At 41.5% G+C, this 18,322-nt stretch overlaps 1 protein-coding gene across 7 annotated transcripts in view; it reads right to left on the bottom strand.

Moving 5' to 3' along the window:
• The window catches only part of trak1a (trafficking protein, kinesin binding 1a), a 211,760-nt gene that overhangs the window by 41,056 nt on the left and 152,382 nt on the right, over positions 1 to 18,322 (bottom strand). For all 7 annotated transcript variants that reach the window (XM_043719532.2, XM_043719533.2, XM_043719534.2 and 4 more), the window contains 5 exons: positions 11,918 to 11,994; positions 6,401 to 6,517; positions 3,639 to 3,739; positions 1,399 to 1,507; positions 72 to 150 (listed from right to left, as the gene is read on the bottom strand). In XM_043719532.2, coding sequence (XP_043575467.1) covers positions 72 to 150; positions 1,399 to 1,507; positions 3,639 to 3,739; positions 6,401 to 6,517; positions 11,918 to 11,994 — 483 coding nt within the window. The remainder of the gene's footprint in view (positions 1 to 71; positions 151 to 1,398; positions 1,508 to 3,638; positions 3,740 to 6,400; positions 6,518 to 11,917; positions 11,995 to 18,322) is intronic.

Here is an 18,322-nt window from a genome sequence, read left to right as displayed (position 1 = left end):
CAGGATGGGGGAAATGATTAGTCATTTGAAATGACTAATTTTGTAGGATTGTCCTGGCACTTGAAACATACTTAGCTCCTTCACACAGTCATTGACAAGTTGCTGCTCCTTCTCTTCGTATGAAATGGTCTCAGTCTGCAGATGACAAGTCTGAATGTCAAGATAAAAATGCATTGTATTACAATACAGATAACAGTTTCATAAATTTTTTTTATTATTAGTTATTATAATGTTTCAGGATGTATCGTAGATGATTAAATAACAAACTTTGGCTCCTCTACATTACTATGTAACAGTGGAGAAATACTACACAAGCAACAATAGTACGCACATCTCTTCTGGCCAATAGAAGGTTACCAAGGAGGTTAATGCAAAGGTTTCTAAACGCTCATCAGCAACAAAAGTCTCTTTTAGACTGTGGAGTTAAAAGTTTGGCTATCATTTTTATTCTGATGATAATTCCTTACACACCTGCATAGCAGTCTGTCACAATAAAGCCAATTCACACAGAATGGAACCAGAATGCATAGGGTTTCAGAGTTGCTGCCTCTTACACTCCCCTGTATGTAGTCTATACATTCAAGAGATATTGAAGTTCACTGACAAGGGTATGGACTACTGTCTATCAACAAGCCACTGAAATAAATCTGTGGTGGTTATTACTATGGACTGTGTGGCCAAGATAAACAGAGTAGATTCCGCACATGTAAGCTCCCTCAGATGACAAAGAACTGCCTCTATTTACATGTATGGGTGTTGATACTTCTGCTGGGATTAACCAGCTTCTATTTCAGATTTTCTAGCATTGGTATTGTGCTCCACTTTGATGTGCTACAGGAACTTCGTAACAAAACTGTTGAAACTTTACTTATCAACTTATGAACACTTCACATGCTAAGCCACTGTTGTACAAAACAATGTACCCATCCTCATGCATAAAGTACCCAATTCTGACTGGCCAACCAGAAAGAAAAGGTTTAGAGTGGGAGCTAACAATTAATCATTTCTCCACATGGGATTAGAATCATTAGTTAGTTATTGACGGACACAGACTTGATGGGTTGAAGTGCTTTTTTGCTGTACTGTAGATGCCTGATGATTCTACAACTCTAAGCCAGGGAGAATTGATGAAAAAGCAAAGCACTCAACCAAAATAAACTTTGCATAACTAGCAAAATAAAGCTATCTGATTTCTCTTCATTCCAAACAAGCGGTGTGTAGAGGCCCAATAAAGCATTAAGCCTGGCCACTGCAATTCTGACTGTAACCAACATCAACTGCAATCCTAGTTGCATGACAGATTAATAAAAAAAAACTACAAATGCAGACATTCCTTAGTTCAATAATATTTTCATCTGGCTTTGATTTGAATGGGAGTGGAAAACAGATTTCTTTTACCTCTGTCCTTAAAACAACATTTTCTTCTTCCAGATCCTTCAGCTTCCTTTGAAGAGAGTCCAAATGAAAATAATTCTGTACAGATGAGGTAGACTCAATCCGTCTCAACCTGAGGGTATAACAAACAAAAAAAAACCTCAAGATCATTTTGTGCTCATTTGTTCATAACAAAGGTTTTACTCATTTACAAAATCAGTCTCAAGAAATAAACCACAATTAAGTTTTTGTTAATACTTAGAAAAATGTAGCCTGCGACAAATTAAAATTTTAAACAAATATTTTTATAAAATATCATTTGATCACATTGAACTTGAGGCTTGCTAGAAAAAAAAGACACATTTTATTCTAGTTTTTTTTAACCTTCCATTCATCAGTCTTGCAAATTGTCCTGAGGACTACAAGACAAAAAGCTTCAACAGGGTGTGCTTTTTTTCAAGCAATGCTAAGTGCCTTGATTTGCTATAAAACAGAAACCACATTTAATGATTTCTACTGACATCCAACTACATTTTTTACTCACAGAATGTGGCATCACTGCCTACAAGACCATAAGGTACAGGAGCAGAAATACATCATTTGGCCCATTGAGTCAGCTCCACCATTCAATGAGATTACATTGTTCTGATAATCCTCAACCCCATTTTCCTGCATTTCCTTTTAATCCTTACCCAAATAAAAATCTGTCGAGTTCAACCTTGAATAAACTTCATGACACAGCCTTGACAGCCTTTTGCGGTGAAGATTTTCTACCCTCTGACAGAAGAAATTCCTTATCGGTATCTTTCACGGGCAAGCTCAACCTGAGATTATGCCCTCTGATCCTAGACTGTTCCACAAGGGGAATTACTTTTCCACTCCTATCCTGTCAAATTGCCTAAGAATCTCTCATTCTGTGAAATTCCAACGAGCACAGGCCCAGCCTAGTCAACCTTCCCTTATAAGGTAGTACTCTATAGCTACTACCAGCCCTAGTGAATAAAAACCGAAAGAACCGCGGATGCTGTAAATCAGAAATAAAAACAGAAGTTGCTGAAAAAGCTCAGTAGGTCTGACAGCACCTGTGAAGAGAAATCAGAGTTAACGTTTCAGGTCCAGCAACCCTTACTCACAACTAGCCTAGTGAACCTTCTCGGACTGTCTCCAATGCTAGTCCATCTTTCCTTGGGGAAGTGGACCAAAACAGTTCACAGTATTCCAGCTGTGGGTTGACTAAAACAATGTCTAGCAACCTCCCTACTTTCATACTCCATCTCTTCGGAATAAAAACCATCACTCCATTTGCTATCCGCAAAAGATAATGGTAAACTGTCTTCATGCACATTGTAGTATAACAGGGCAGAATATCTTAGTGGAAACAATTTCTTTATGCCAGTTTAGCATTACAGGAATGGCCGAATTTTATTGGGCAATTTCCTGGCCATTGATCACACTTAACCCAAAACACTGATGTCACTCTTATAAAACCACATTTTAAAGACCAACAGCTCTACGCCATCACCTTGCCAATGTTAAAAGTGCCATTGTCAGGACCATCAGATATAATTTTAATCCCTTGTTACACTTTTTTAATCCATTTGTTGGACGTGAGTGTCACTGGCTGGGTCAACATTTATTTCCCATCTCTAATTACCCTCAAGGAAATGGTGCTGAGCTGCCTTCTTGATCCACTGCAGTCTATTTTACATTCACGTTAAAATGGCTCTCTCCTGGTGTCAAAGAAAAAAATTACAAAATGTCTGAATTGAAGACTTTTTTTTAAAAAAAGAAAGATTTCAGGCACAGGTATCCATGTTTAGATTAGACTACTTACAGTGTGGAAGCAGGTCCTCCGGCTCAACAAGTCCTCACCGACCCTCCGAAGAGCAATCCACCCAGACCCATTCCCCTAAATTTACCCCTTCCCCTAACACTACGGGCAATTTAGCTTGGCCAATTCGCCTAACCTGCACATCTTTGGACTGTGGGAGGAAACTGGAGCACTCAGAAGAAACCCACGCAGACACGGGGAGAATGTGCAAACTCCACACAGACAGTTGCCTGAGGCAGGAATTGAACCCAGGTCTCTGGCGCTGTGAGGCCGCCATGTCATCCACGTTATTAAAACAAAATGCACTAGTACTCACAGCTATTTATTGATAATTTTCATGGTTCAGGCATGCTCCCATTTTTAACTCTTTTTTTCACTGGTTCAGGGACACTTCTGAATGATGCTACTTGACAGGACTGAACAGAATACTTACGGTGTGGAGGAAGTGGAGTCACTCTCACTTTCTTCTGCCGCATTGGTGTAGAATTGTAGTAACTCATCTTTCATAGACAGCTCATGACGGAGTTGAGAAACCTGGTCAGTGCCAGAGATGGGGGGTGGGGCATGAGAGAGAAATTTTAAAAACACTGTTGAGAACAGAAAGCACACAGAGCGACAAAAAAAACATGATACCATGACCAGCAGAACACAAAAGCAAAATACTGCAGATTCTGGAAATCTAAAATGAAAAAGAAAACACTGGAGAAACTCAGCAGGTCTGGCAAGCTCTGTGAAGAGAACAGAAGAAATTATATTTCAAGAGTCAAAAGGTGCAGTGCTGGAAAAAAACAGCAGGTCAGGCAGCATCTGAGGAGAAGAATCAATATTACAGGCTTAAGCCCTTCATCAGATAGATGGGTAGGGGACTGAGAGGAAGGTAGCTGGGAAGGCAATAGGCAGATGTAGGTGGGGGTGATAGTGATAGGCTGGAGGAGAGGGTGGAGTGGTTGGGTGGGAAGAAAGATGGACAGTTGGAAAGTTGGATCTGGGATGAGGTGGGGGAGGGGATGAGGTGGGGGAGGGGATGAGGTGGGGGAGGGGATGAGGTGGGGGAGGGGATGAGGTGGGGGAGGGGATGAGGTGGGGGAGGGGATGAGGTGGGAGGGTGAGGGAGATCAGGAAACTGGTGAAGTCGACATTGATGCAGTGTGGTTGGAGGGTCCTTACACATCCAGCAGAGATTTTCCTGCACATCCAAACACTCATCTGCTGTGCTCGCTCCCCTCCCATACACTGGGGAGGCTGGATGCCAACTTGGGGAACATTTCAGGGAATGTCTCTAGGATGCACGCACCAAACAACCCCACCACCCTGTGGCTGACCATATCAACAGCCCCGCCCCACTCTGCCAAGACATGCAAGTCCTGGGCCTCCTCCAATGCCAAATGCAAGCCACCCCATGCCTGGAGGAAGAACACCTCATCTTACACCTTGGTACCCTCAAACCACACAGCATCAACGTCAATTTAGCAGATTCCTCATCTCCCTTCCCCCCACCTTATCCCAGATTTAACCCTTCAATTTGGCACAGGCCTCTTGAACTGTCCTACCTGTCCACCTTCCTTCCCTCCTATCCGCTCCACCCTCCGCTCTGACCTACTCCATCTACCTATCACTTCTCAACTACCATCCCTTCAGCCCCACCCATCTCTCAGACCCATCACCCAGCCCCACAATCCTGATGAAGGGTTAATTCCCCTGCTCCTTGGATGCTGCCTGACCTGCTGTGCTTTGCCAGCAACACACTTTTCGACTTTGATCTCCAACATCTGCAGTCCTCACTTTCTCCTAATTTGTACTTCAAATCCAATCTAACTTTTGAGAAACTAGAAGGAAAAACAATACAATAGCCATTAGGACAGTTCAAAAATGCCTTCACATACCTATTCTTCTCATGAGCAACTTGGCATTACCAGCATTTTACACATTTATTACTTCTGGTTTTTTTAAAAATTCACTTGTGGGACATGAGCGTTGCTGGTCCAACACCTATTGCCCACCCCTAGCTGCCCTTGAACTGAATGGCTTAATAAGCCATTTCAGAGGGCAGATGAGAGTCCACCACATTGCTCTGGATCTGGAGTCACATGTAGGCCAGACCAGGTAAGGGTCACCAAAGGGCATTAGTAAGCCAGATTGGTTTTTCCATCAATCGGCAATGGCTTTCATGACTCTGAATTCCAGGTGTGGTTTGTTTTAAAATTGAATTCAAATTCCCCAGAACGTTATCGGAGTTTCTGGATTAATAGTCTAACGACAATATCACTATGCCATCACTTCTACTAAGTGGGTGGCACTGCTGCCTCACAGCGCCAGAGACCAGGGTTCAATTCTCGCCTCAGGCGACTGACTGTGTGGAGTTTGCACATTCTCTAAGTGTCTGCGTGAGTTTCCACCAGGTGCTCCAGTTTCCTCCCACAGCCCAAAGATGTGCAGGTTAGGTGAATTGGCCATGCTAATTTGCCCGTAGTGTTAGGTGAAGGGCAAATGTGGCGGTATGGGTGGGTTGCTCTTCAGTGGGTCAGTGTGGACTTGTTGGGTCGAAGGGCCTGTTTCCACACTAAGTAAGCAATCTATCTAATCTAAACTTTGTCATGGTGGTCAGGACACCCAGTATAATTCCACTGCTCTCTTCTAAAAGAGTGACCATGGGATTTTCTATGTCCAATTGAGGGGGCAGACGGGGCCTCAGGTCAATATCTCATTCAAGAGATGGAACGTCCAAAAAGTGCAGAATCCCTTCCGGACTCCACTAGCAGATCAACTGCAACTGAAGATTTAAGGTGAAGGGCTGAGGTTTAGGGGAGATTTGAGGAGAATTTTTTTTCCACCCTGGAATCTGAAACTCTCTGCCTGTAGGGGTGGTAGAGACAGAAACCCTCAAAACATTTTAAAAGTATTTAGAGGTGCACTTGCCATACCAAGGCACACAAGGCTATGGGCCAAGTGCTGGCAAGTGGGCATAGCGTAGTTGGGTGATTGTTTTTGACACGCATGGACATGATGGACCCAATGGCCTTTTTCTGTGCTGCAGGCATCAATGACTCTGATGTTGAAGCTTTCCAATTCTTCTATATCACAAACTATAAAGAGGCATCAAGAAAACTGAAAACACAGCAGGTACAACTAAATCTACCAGATAGCAAAGTTTTTTTCTAAAAAGGGATGCAATCGTAATGCCCAAGGTGCACTCACCTCCTCCCTCGCATGTTCCACACGCTCCTCAAGGTGTTCGTTCCTTTCAGTTAGCGTCCTGTTCTTCTTTAGCAAAGACTGACCAATCCGTGCAGCTAACTCTAAATCACGCTCTTTCTGCAAGTGACAACACAAAAATTTAAGATTATCTGAATCAGTGAAAGATGAAAACATTGACAAAATGGTGTCTTTTTTTTCTCAGCAAAACTCAGTTCTGTACTACCATTTACCTGCTGACAAGAATTTACGGAGTGGCTCATTAATCTCCAAGTTTGACTCATTCCATATCAATCTGTATATGCTCAAGTCACTAGCGAATCAATGTCCTTCAATGTACACACTCCAACTCAAGTGATAGAACTAACACCTCCCCTATTCATATATTTTCAAAGCTCGAAACAAAGTTTGTAAACTCCATGACTCTGAGCTTCCTCCTCCCAAAGCAATGCAGTGTAAAAAATACTGAGCAACAGACTTTCAATGCACATCTGGAGCAATAAATTCACACTCCCACCCCTGTGCATCTACAGATTTCCCCTTGTTTCTTTCCGACATGAGCTCATCATCTGCCCAACTGTTTTCTGGTATAGAACTGCAGGCAAGGATTCAAGGCACCTGTCGGTCTCAAACTAATTGAGCAGGTCAACAAAGATGACAACACACCTCTGAAATTAGTATTATGACAGCAGAAGACATCAGGCAACACAACTATAATTTAGGTGAGCTAAGGAATCAGGTTACTATCTATTCTGTTCACCCTTCAATACTAAATCACACAATTGCTTGTAATAGGTTTCTAAATCCAAGTGGAAAATGATACATAGCGCACGGGTACGTGTTCTATTAGCAAGCAATTTGTTTTTTTAATTAAAGTTACTTTGATTATTGTCAATGCTCTCACTTTCAATTCCAAGGACAGCAAACCCACTGCTGGGTACGGTCCGTTCTTTGACCTCCCATTCCTTACTCCAAGTGGTCATTTTCCTTTTTGCTCATTTTATCTTATGAGCTTGTTCAGCAAAATTACTCAAGAATAGATAGCATTACGTAGAGATATAAGCCTGCCATTGCCTGAAGCATTATAAAAAGAGTAGAGGCAAATGGACCACGTACAGGCAGATGGGATTAGTTTAGAACATTATGGTCAGCGCAAACATGGTCAGCTGAAGAGCCTGTTATTCAGCTATACTGTTCCATGGTCTATGTTCTATATTACTGCATCATTGTTTACAATTTCAGCTCCCTCCATCCCTACTTCCATAATCTCCTCTGGCCCTACACACCTCCAAAATCTCCACATTCCTTTAATTCTAGCCTCTCAAATTTAGTTCACATTTCTCCACCACCACAGGCTGTGACTTCACTTCACTGAGCCGCAAGTTCTGGAATTCCTTCCTTCTACCCCTCCGTCTCACTTTCCTCCTTTAATGACAGAATTGTTATGGCACAGGAAGAGGCCATTCAGCCCATCAAGCCTACACTAGTTCTGTGACCTGGTGCCAATCTCCTGCCTTTTCCCCACACATCATGTCGATTCAAATTATCATCCAATGCCTCTCCCAAACGTCTCAATTGCACCTGCCACTATCACATTTCCGGGCAAGATGCAGAGGTGCTGGTGTTGGACTCGGGTGGACAAAATTAACAATCACAACACCACGTTATTGTCCAACAGATTTATTTGAAACCACTGGCTTTTGCAGCGCTGCTCCTTAACCAGGTAGCTAGCTTCCAAATAAACTTGTTGGACGACAACTTCAAGTTTTGCAATTTTTATCATGTCCAGGCAATGAATTCCATTCCCAAGACAGTTATTTTTTTAAAAAAAACTTTGACTAAATGTTTGCTCCTCTGATGCAATATCTCCTTAAATGGCTCAGTGGTGTGCTTTACTTTACAACTCTCCTTGGAAGCAGCTTGGGATGTTTCCTTACTTTAAAGGTGTGATATAACTCTAAGTTGTTGTTGGTGCAAAGTTGATAGTGAAAGCTTTCAGAGGTTAAGTGTACAGCCTCACATCATTGCAGAAAGTTCCTTATGGCAGCATCTCCAGTTGTTGCGTTCATGATCTTATGGTCAGGAGTTTCAAAATGGGGCTGCCAGATGCCAACCCAACAATCAGTTCCAGTTTACATCTGTTCAGATAACGAGACTATACATGATTCAAACAGAGCCAGTTTTTCTCAATACATTTATTGTCCCATTCATTGTTCCAATGAAACAAATCAAACATTTTGATATGGCAGGTTTATGCTATAAGAGTTGTGCATTGTGGCAAAGCCTGATAATTTTCAAATAAAATTAAAGCATTCCCTTAATTATAAGCTGTTTGAAGGTTTGTCAGGAAAAAAAAGTCTAGATTAGATTACAGATTACATTAGATTACATTACAGTGTGGAAACAGGCCCTTCGGCCCAACAAGTCCACACCGACCCACCGAAGTGCAACTCACCCATACTCCGACATTTACCCCTTACCTAACACTACGGGCAATTTAGCATAGCCAATTCACCTGACCTGCACATCTTTGGACTGTGGGAGGAAACCGGAGCACCCGGAGGAAACCCACACAGACACGGGGAGAACGTGCAAACTCCACACAGTCAGTTGCCTGAGGTGGGAATTGAACCCGGGTCTCAGGCGCTGTGAGGCAGCAGTGCTAACCACTGTGCCACCGTGCCGCCCACAAATCTAGGCTTGCAAACACACTTTAATACATTTAATAACACACTTTAATAATATTTCACTTTCAGTTTTATCAAACATTTTATTGACTGCAAGTAGTCACATTTGGTAATATTCTAAGTCAATGCTGCAACAATCTATGACTAAAATACATTTTCAAAACAAGATAAATGAGCACAGCACATTAATAGGAGGAAACAACAGGAAATGGTACAATTTACTGTTTCTCTTTATCTTATCATCAGCTGAATAAAATAAACCTGGGAATATCCCCAAACACTAGCACTTTTGAGTGTGCTTGCTGAGTTCAAAAAAGGGAAACTCCATTTCATTAGTTTGCTGTACCCTCAGTTGCCCTAACATTCCCAGACATCTGCAGCCAATTGCCACAAAGGCTGAAAACAACAGCGTTTAAGCCACAGGGCAGAATGACCAATCCCTAGCTTGAATATTGTTTGTAGTGAATGTACCTTTGGCCCCCAGAGAAAAGTGCTTTTGGATTTCTCACTTCAACTGCTACTCTGCCACATTCTTCTAGAAAGAAAGTGCTCATACAATAACAAAGGTCTAGTCACATACTTCACATAACCAAAATAAGGGAGCTTGTTTTCCTACACAACATATAAACATATCTATTTATAATACTGTCTGTATGGTAGGATTGTTATATTGCAACACACTTCACTAATTATGTACTGGCCAAATTCCAACATCGGTGCTTGCAAGCCACAATATGTAAAAACCTTTTTAACCACCATGCAAGTTAGCCATTCCTTCACGCAAGCTTGTCTATACTTATCTGCCTTCGTTCCTCTGTACTTCTACCTCACATCCAGCCACTCCTGCTGGAATTCCAACACAACAATATATTGTCCAGCTTGTACTATAAACTGCCCAACACAAATCTCTCCCCTGACCAAGTTTCCACTTGAATCTCTAACCAGATTCTGTAAGGCAAACAGTCCGGCCACTCACTCCCATGAGCAATGCACCAGGAAATAAAATTATAAATGGTGTATCACAGTTCAGCTGTAGTTTCAGTTGCTGTCAATGTGGTAGTCCAGAGTTAGGTAGTAGTGGCAGACTCTCCAATGTTCTTCCCATCGCTCCTGGTCTGCCCACCTGCCATGAGCATATGTACATAGTATTTGCAGGTTGGCACACAAAATGTTTGGCCATGTCCTGAAAGCACATACCTTGGCCATCAGGTCCTGGAGGGGGGCTTAAACCCAGTACTTCTGGCTCAGTGGTAGAGACAGCTCCCACCATGTCACAAGACTCTTTTTCTCAGAATGGCAGCTAGTGACAAGAGGTTGTCTTATGTGTTTTACAGGCAGATCGTACTCTACAAGTACATCAAGGTAATAGGACAGAGTACAGGATACAACATGAGAAGGTGCAGAGAGAGATTAACATTAAAAAGATCCATTCAAAAGTCTGATACCAGCAGGGAAGAAGCTGTTTTTGAATCTGTTAGTACGAACTTTTACATCTTCTGCCCGATGGAAGAACATGGAAAAATGTATAACCGGGGTAGAAGGGGTCTTTGATTATGTTGATTGCTTTTTTGATGCAATGACAAGTATAGATCAAGTCAATAGATGGGAGGCTGGTTACTACACTAAAATCACTATCCATCTACCACCACCTGAGAAAAAGAGCAGGAAATGACATCACCAACCGAAAGAAACCCAAACATATAAATAGAAAGCAGGAATCATGTACAGTGCTTCCTGATTGATGATGTTACCTAGTAGGGTGAAGAAATGTCTGGAAATGAATCTCCCAGCTCAGCGAGCAAACCTACATCCAGAACCTCAACCTGAGCTACAAATCTTCTCAAAACTCACTAAAATCATTGCTTTGAACTCGACCAAGTCATTGCTACCAAATCTCAGTTTCTACTATGTCGAGACATTAACTGCACTCTTTATTGCATACTTTTATGCAAGAGTCAAGAGTGTAGTGCTGAAAAAGCACAGCATGTCAGGCAGCATCCGAGGAGCAGGAGACTCAACATTTCAGGCATAAGCCCTTCATCAGGGCAATCATTCCTGATGAAGGGCTTATGCCCGAAACGTCGATTCCCCTGCTCCTCAGATGCTGCCTGACCGGCTGTGCTTTTCCAGCTCTACACTCTCAGCTCTGATCTCCAGCATCTGCAGTCCTCACTTTCTCCTTACTTTTACATAACTCAGGATTACTGCTTCTCTTTTTATCGTAAACTGTTAAGTTTTTAAATTGAATCTTTAAGTTTCTGTGAAATTTTCAACAGCACAGTGGTTAGCACTGCTGCCTCACAGCACCAGGGACCCAAGTTCAATTCCAGCCTCAGGCGACTGTCTGTGTGGAATTTGCACATTCTGCCAGTGTCTGCGTGGGTTTCCTCCAGGTGCTCCGGTTTTCTCCCACATTCCAAAGATATCGAGGTTAGGTGGATTGGCCATGCTAAATTGCCCGTAGTGTCAGTAATGTGCAGGCTAGGTGATACAGGGATAGGTAAAAACAAGGGCTGCAGATGCTGGAAACCAGATTATAGATTAGAGTGGTGCTGGAAAAGCACAGCAGTTTAGGCAGCATCCGAGGAGCAGAAAAATCGATGTTTCGGGCAAAAGCCCTTCAGCAGTTACAGGGATAGGGTAGGCGAGTGGATCTGGGCAGGATGCTCAGATGGCCTGTGTAGATCCAATGACCTGCTTTCACACTGAAGGGCTTTATGATTCTATGAGGCATAATAGTAATTAACTGGCAACTTTGAAGCAGCTCACATTAAAAGGAATGAATCTGGTTTTTGCTTTGATCGAACATTATGTTTCTATAATAAACACTTACCTCTTCTAGCAGACGAGTGACAGCATCTATATCATTGTACGTTTTAGTCATCTGGCCCACTCTTTCAGCACATAGAACTGAAAAGTGAAAGAGATTTACAACTTTAACCATTGGCTCAGAACTGCAAAGCTTGGTCAGCATGCAAATACAAATTCAACAGAAAGTTACTGGTATCTAATTCATTGAATTGTTTGTTTAAAAGAATTACTGATGGTCTAATGAAACAACAAAATTAAATCAGCCACTTAATTTCTTTCAGATAAATCCATATTTTGTCGATTCAAAACGAAGTGAATCATTGGCTGAAATAAAATTCATGAAAAACCTTTAGGGAACGATCCTTTGAATCAAACATTTAACACCAACATGGTTATGGTAAGAAAAAGGAGGAAATAAAAAGAAAAAATAGATTCCAGTCCACTAATCAATTTATTTGAGTTCAGAAATTATGCAGTGTTACAGACTCGCTCACAACCCAATAGGGAAGCTCATACGTGATAGTCTGACAATGGTCAATATTGGTGAGGTTCATCAAGATTGGCAATTGCCAAAGTCGCTCAGAAATAGGACACGAATTTCAAACTCCACTTCAATAATGCCACATTGCTTCCAAGAGCTGGATATTTCAGAATGCAAGCGAGCAAAGGAATAAGACAGATGCTGCCAGAAGGTTTTATAAAATGTAACACACGATATCATAGACAAGGCCTTTCGTGTTTCCTACACTCCTCTGAAATCCTCACAAGGTACACAAATATGAAGAAAATATTGGCGGTGAATAATCTGACAGTAAAATACTACTGTTTGTGCAAGTCTGATAGAAAAGGTAGCCTACTATCAGGTTCTTCAAAAGGAGCAAAAAAATTGTCGATCAAAAATAAGACAGCATGAAAAATAATGTCAAAATATTTAATTATCCAACAATGGCTACTATTATAAACAATCAACACAAACTGTTAGACATGATTATTTTGTTTTCCATTATGACTATTAACATGTCTGTATTAAATAAAGCTCTGATTCCACAATGACAATGATCTATATGATGCTTTTTAAAAATCTAGATAAACTAGAAACCGTTAAGTCATAAACCTGACAAGTCATTCTCAGTGACCTATATAGTCAGACTTCCAACATCATGTTAAACTAGGTCACTAATATCTATACTAGGAATTTCTTTACCAACATCCAAGGAAACACACTGCATGTGAACTGGAGAACGCAGATAACCCTTCGGCTAAAACATCTCTATTAATGAAGTATTTTCTGTGATCAAGCAAAGCCTCCCTCATCTCTCAGTCCTCACTGCCCTTTCCCAACATCTGTTTATATTTCTAGGGATAGGCTAGCCACCAAATCCCAGTTACCTGGACTGTACATTCTCAATCCCCCTGCATCCAGCAAGGACTCCATTCCATTCTCCAAGTTTCTGCCTCCATCTGTTCCGATGATGCTGCCTTCCACAGGAGAGCCTCAGAATATCCACTTTTTTCCTCAATCAGGTGACACAGCGATTTACCTGCACTTCACTCAGCCTAGTCTACTGTATTCACTGCTCACAACGTGGCCTCTTCTGCACTGAACTGACGAAACGCAAACTGGGTGGCTGCTTTGCAGAACACCTTTGTTCTATCCACAAAAATGACTAAGAGCTTTTGGTTCCCTGGCTAACATCTGTATCACAGGCTTGTTGTAGTCCTCTGGCAAACCTTATTCCAAGCTGGATGGACAGCATTTCATTTGCCACTTGGGGACCTTACAGCCTCTAGCACTCAATGTCCAGTTCAATAATTTTAGACCCGGAACACCTCATTCCATATACTTTCCACATCCCCACACAAAACACACTCTAATGCCATGGGCTGCTTTCAGCACAGCCAACCCATTTTCATCTGTTCGTTGTCCCCCATTATCAGCTTTTCTTCATCCCTGGCTCATCACGATTTCACCAGTTTCCTCATTTACCTTCTCTCTCCCCCCCCCCCCCCCCTTCACTATTCCAGTCCCAAGCCTCCAACTCGACATCACCCTCCTGACCTGTCCATTGTCTTTCCCATTTTTCCACTCCACCCCCCCCCCCCCGACCTGTCGCTTTCTCCCCCACCTTCATCTACCTCCCCCTAACCTCACCCCCCCACCTCCGTTTATCTGTCAGCCCTCTCGGCCCACAAGACTCATTCCCAATGAAAGGCTTATGCCTGAAATGTAGATTCTCCTGCTTCTCGGATGCTGCCTGACCTGCTGTGTCTTCCAACACCACAAAATCAACTCATCAATCACACCTTTGTTTACCCAACTAACTTTCTCTCTCTGGGTATCTTTCTGCTCTCTCACCCACCCCCTTGCCAGCCACCTACTATCAATTCTGAAGAAGGGTCACTGGACTAGAAACATCAACTCTTCTTTCGTTCCACAGATGCTACCAGACCCAAGTTTCTCCAACAATTTCTTTGTAATTGAGAAGCATCTTTGTAGTTGGTCTGAGGTACAGCAAACAAAGGTGCAGCTCTCTTTTAAAGTATTTAATTGGATTTTTTTAAGGAGCTTTGAATTCTAGCAAAAACTCATCTTTATGGAAATTCAAAAAGCTCCTACTTAAGGAGTCAAAAAGACCATGATCTGTTATAAAAGCTGCAGCATTTATGTGAAACAATAAAATATATTGAAAATATTGCTTGGAATTTATCCAACATGGCTGTAAATTTAACTGATTACACTGCTGCAAATCAGACCTTTATGAATCGCATAAAAATTTTAAAAAGCACTCGAGTTGAAATCCATGTAGCTAAGTCCTTAAAAAGCAGTTGGTTGCTTATTGCATACTCTGTGCTAGAAAGCTTTAATGCAACAAAAATCTCAACATGTGCTGTCAGATCAATTCTCCAAGGGATTCTTTTAAATAGAAATTGGAAAAACAGTACCATCACTTCCCCACTATTGACTTTCCAGAATGTTAATCGTTTGTGAAAAATAGGCTTTCACATCATAGGAAACTCATTAAAATAAGAATAGTTGATCAAGTGATCCAGACTGGAATGCTATCAAATACATATTGCGTTGGCATGACTTGAATCACCAATGAATGGATTCTTGGCAAGGTCAGAGATTGCGGTCTACAATGTTCAGAATTAGGTGCAGCTGAAGAGAGAAAAAATATATTTACAAAACAAAACAGAACAAATCATTTCTTTTGTTCTTCCGATAAGCAGTGAGCACTCGACATCAGATAAGCACTCCTCTTTCAGGTTCAACATAAAGGCTTGAAGCTTGAATAACAGAATTATAGGAATCCTCTAGTGTTACATTTCATTATGTATGAGGGCAGGGTGATACTCCTTTCAGCAGGATGGACAACTCCTAAATTACACACTGACAACAATTCTTGAATTTCAACTTGAATTGATCAAAATGCTCTTGCACCGATTTGAAACAGAAAAGTTGTTTTCCAAAGCATTGCAAGTACAAAAAAGTTAAGATTACAAATTTAACAAGATTTAAATTTGTTGAGAAATTATCTATGGTTTTACAATTCCAAACCATAACATTTTATTTCTCATATGCTAAAAAGATACTATTATATTTGAAACTCACAATGGGTTAACATCAAATTTAAATCTATTCAATTTTGGCCAGCAGGGTTTTCACTTTCCCGAATCGCAAGAGAGTTAATGATACTCTATTTGCCCATGTAAAGCAGATGTAGTTTTTGCAAATATATTCAGAGAATAGTGGCAGCACAATAGGCCATTATTCAGCCAGTTTAACCTGTGCTGGCTCTCTGCAAGAGCAATTTAGCTTCTCCTCACTTCCCTGACTCTTTTACCAGAACTGAACATCTTCTCCTTTGCCGACTCATCCTACTGAAAGCCGTAACGGAATTTGCTGAATTTTCGGTTGCCAAGACTGCCAGCATGCTATAGATTGTAGTCATGTCCACTAGAGTGATCTGAGATGCATAGATTCAGTGCCATCAATCCTTCTCATTGCTATTAGTTTAAGTTACTGATACCAAGTGGAGGAAGGATGTCAACAAGAGGCTCAGTCTTGGAGAATTAGATTTATTACAAATGTGGATAGCTGTGTGTATTTGATTGACATGAAGAGGATACAAGAGAGTGTTTTGTACGGCCTCAAGTTATACTTGAGAGTACTCATTATAATGACTAAAACATTCTGGTTCTCAACTTAAGAGATAACTGAACAGCTCAAACCCATTGGTTAGTAGCTCCCAGGAACAGTTCTCTATACCCTTTTAGGTGAAGTTAATCTTGTGATGTCCCCTTTAGAATAACCCATACAGGCACTAACTGACTCATACAACAGATCCTGGATCCATCACCTGCATTGGCAGTGCATTCCAGATCAGGGCAAAACAAATATGAATGCAGATGGAGGAATGATCAGTCAACTGGCAGAAATGGAAAATTAACATGTGGGTCATTGAAAAGGAAGTTCACAAAGGAATGGAGAAGGGTTCTGTCAACAAGGTGGTTTGAGAGCATTCCCATCTGTAGAACTATAGAACAACCACAGCACAGAAACAGACTGTTCAGTCCAATGTATCTGTGGCTGCTTAGTAAACCAGCCATCCACTATAGGCCCACTTTCCAGCAGGAGTGAGAGATTGCCCTCCAGTCCTTCTTAGAATCACCTCAAATAGGTGCCCCCTGGTACCTGACCTCTCCAATAGGGGAAGCAGGTCTTTCCTGTCCACTCTATCCAAGCCTTTTATTATTGTGTACACCTGAATTAAGTCAGTCCTCAGCTTTCTCTAAGGAAAGCAACACAAGTTTATCCAATTTTGCCTCCAAGCTGCAATTTTCAAACCTTGGCAATGTTCTTCTAAATCCTCTCTGTTCACTTCGAGAACAATTGCATCCTTCCTGTACTGTGGGTACCAGCAATCTCCAACTGTGGCCTAACCAGTGTCTTATATTAGCATTAGATCCCTGCTTTTGTACTCAGCTCCTCAGCCAATGAAGGGAAGCATCCACATGCCTCCTTAACCACCTTATGGCTCTGACAGGGCAGATAGATAAGGACATTCCCTCCAAAATCTCTCACTTCCTCCATCTATTCTGTTTACTGTTTATTCCTTTGCTTTGACCGCCACCCACAAATGCTTAATCCTGCACTTCACGTGGACCAAGCAAAGCCATTCACTGTTAATTTCCCCAGTACACTCTCCTATTCTGCAGCCTTCATTTTACTTTTTCCCCCAATCCTCCAATGCAGTAATATATCACGAAGCAAACTGATTCTATTGCTCGAAGGGATTACTTGTCATTTTGGAGTTAGCTCTGATTCAGTGGTAAGTGATTAATTAGAATTCAAAAATGGAAAGTTTTTTTTGCATAAAGGAGGAAAATTTAAATGTGATTCAACTAGAGATGACTAATGCTTTGTCATTGTCAGCAAGATTGTATATTCCAAACTTAACAGCATAACAACATTATGTGGTGTTCACCACCCATCACGATATCTGTTGCAATAAAGAATCTCAAACCGATTTTGTTTACATGCCACAATGCGCTAAATTGAAAAATATTTGTGGCTAATAACTTACCATCATGTACGACAGAAATCCAAGAAACCTAGAATACACCCTTGCGCATGGAACCCAAAACTACAAACTGAAAGCAAAATTTGACGGATAAAGTCCACATGCACATCAACGGGAAACAAAGCAAATCAGTATTATTTATACGGACCATAGCTGTGCTGCCTTTTCATCAGTATATTAATACGCTACAAAGGCTCTTGTGTGTCTGTGGGATTGACCCTACTCTGAGCCAGGAGGCTTGGGTCAAGGCCCACTTGCTCCAAAGAGAAGCAATAACATCTCTGAACATGTTGAAAATAAAAATATGTTTCTATTAACACATTATAAACAGAAACTAGAAAATGCACAAATGTAACTGCATACACATGCACACACAGGATCGATCTACCAGTTGTAAACTAATTATCTCCAGTGTTGACTCTGGACTTTTGCACAAACTGCAATGCTTCGGGTGTGCCAAAAAGCACGTTCACTGCTCCACAATAAGAATAAAATACCTCATAACAAACAAGCCACTGTGTGTCTATAATTAAATGGCAGGGCAACTGACAATCTCTGGAGTTGGTCAAACTGAAATGAATGCTTTCTGAAATTCCCCAATTATACACTGATTCAAGCAGTTCCGTCACATCCACCAGATGTATCCGATTGTGAAAACTACCAGCAACACTTCAAATCTGCATGTGAGCTAACCTGTTACAGCAGGCTCAAGACTAAATTCAGAAAATCAGTTTGTTACTGGGGCCATCATGCCTGCAGTTCGAAAGAGTCCTCCAACTCAATCCTCCTCGTAGGGAGAGGGACAGACTCAGGAGGGAGGCAGACCAAGAAAGATAGACTCC

Source organism: Chiloscyllium plagiosum, unplaced genomic scaffold (assembly GCF_037043375.1).
Source record: "Chiloscyllium plagiosum isolate Xiang-an unplaced genomic scaffold, Cpla_swu_hap1 HiC_scaffold_34, whole genome shotgun sequence".
Taxonomy (NCBI): domain Eukaryota; kingdom Metazoa; phylum Chordata; class Chondrichthyes; order Orectolobiformes; family Hemiscylliidae; genus Chiloscyllium; species Chiloscyllium plagiosum.
This window is presented reverse-complemented; position numbering and strand designations above follow the sequence as displayed.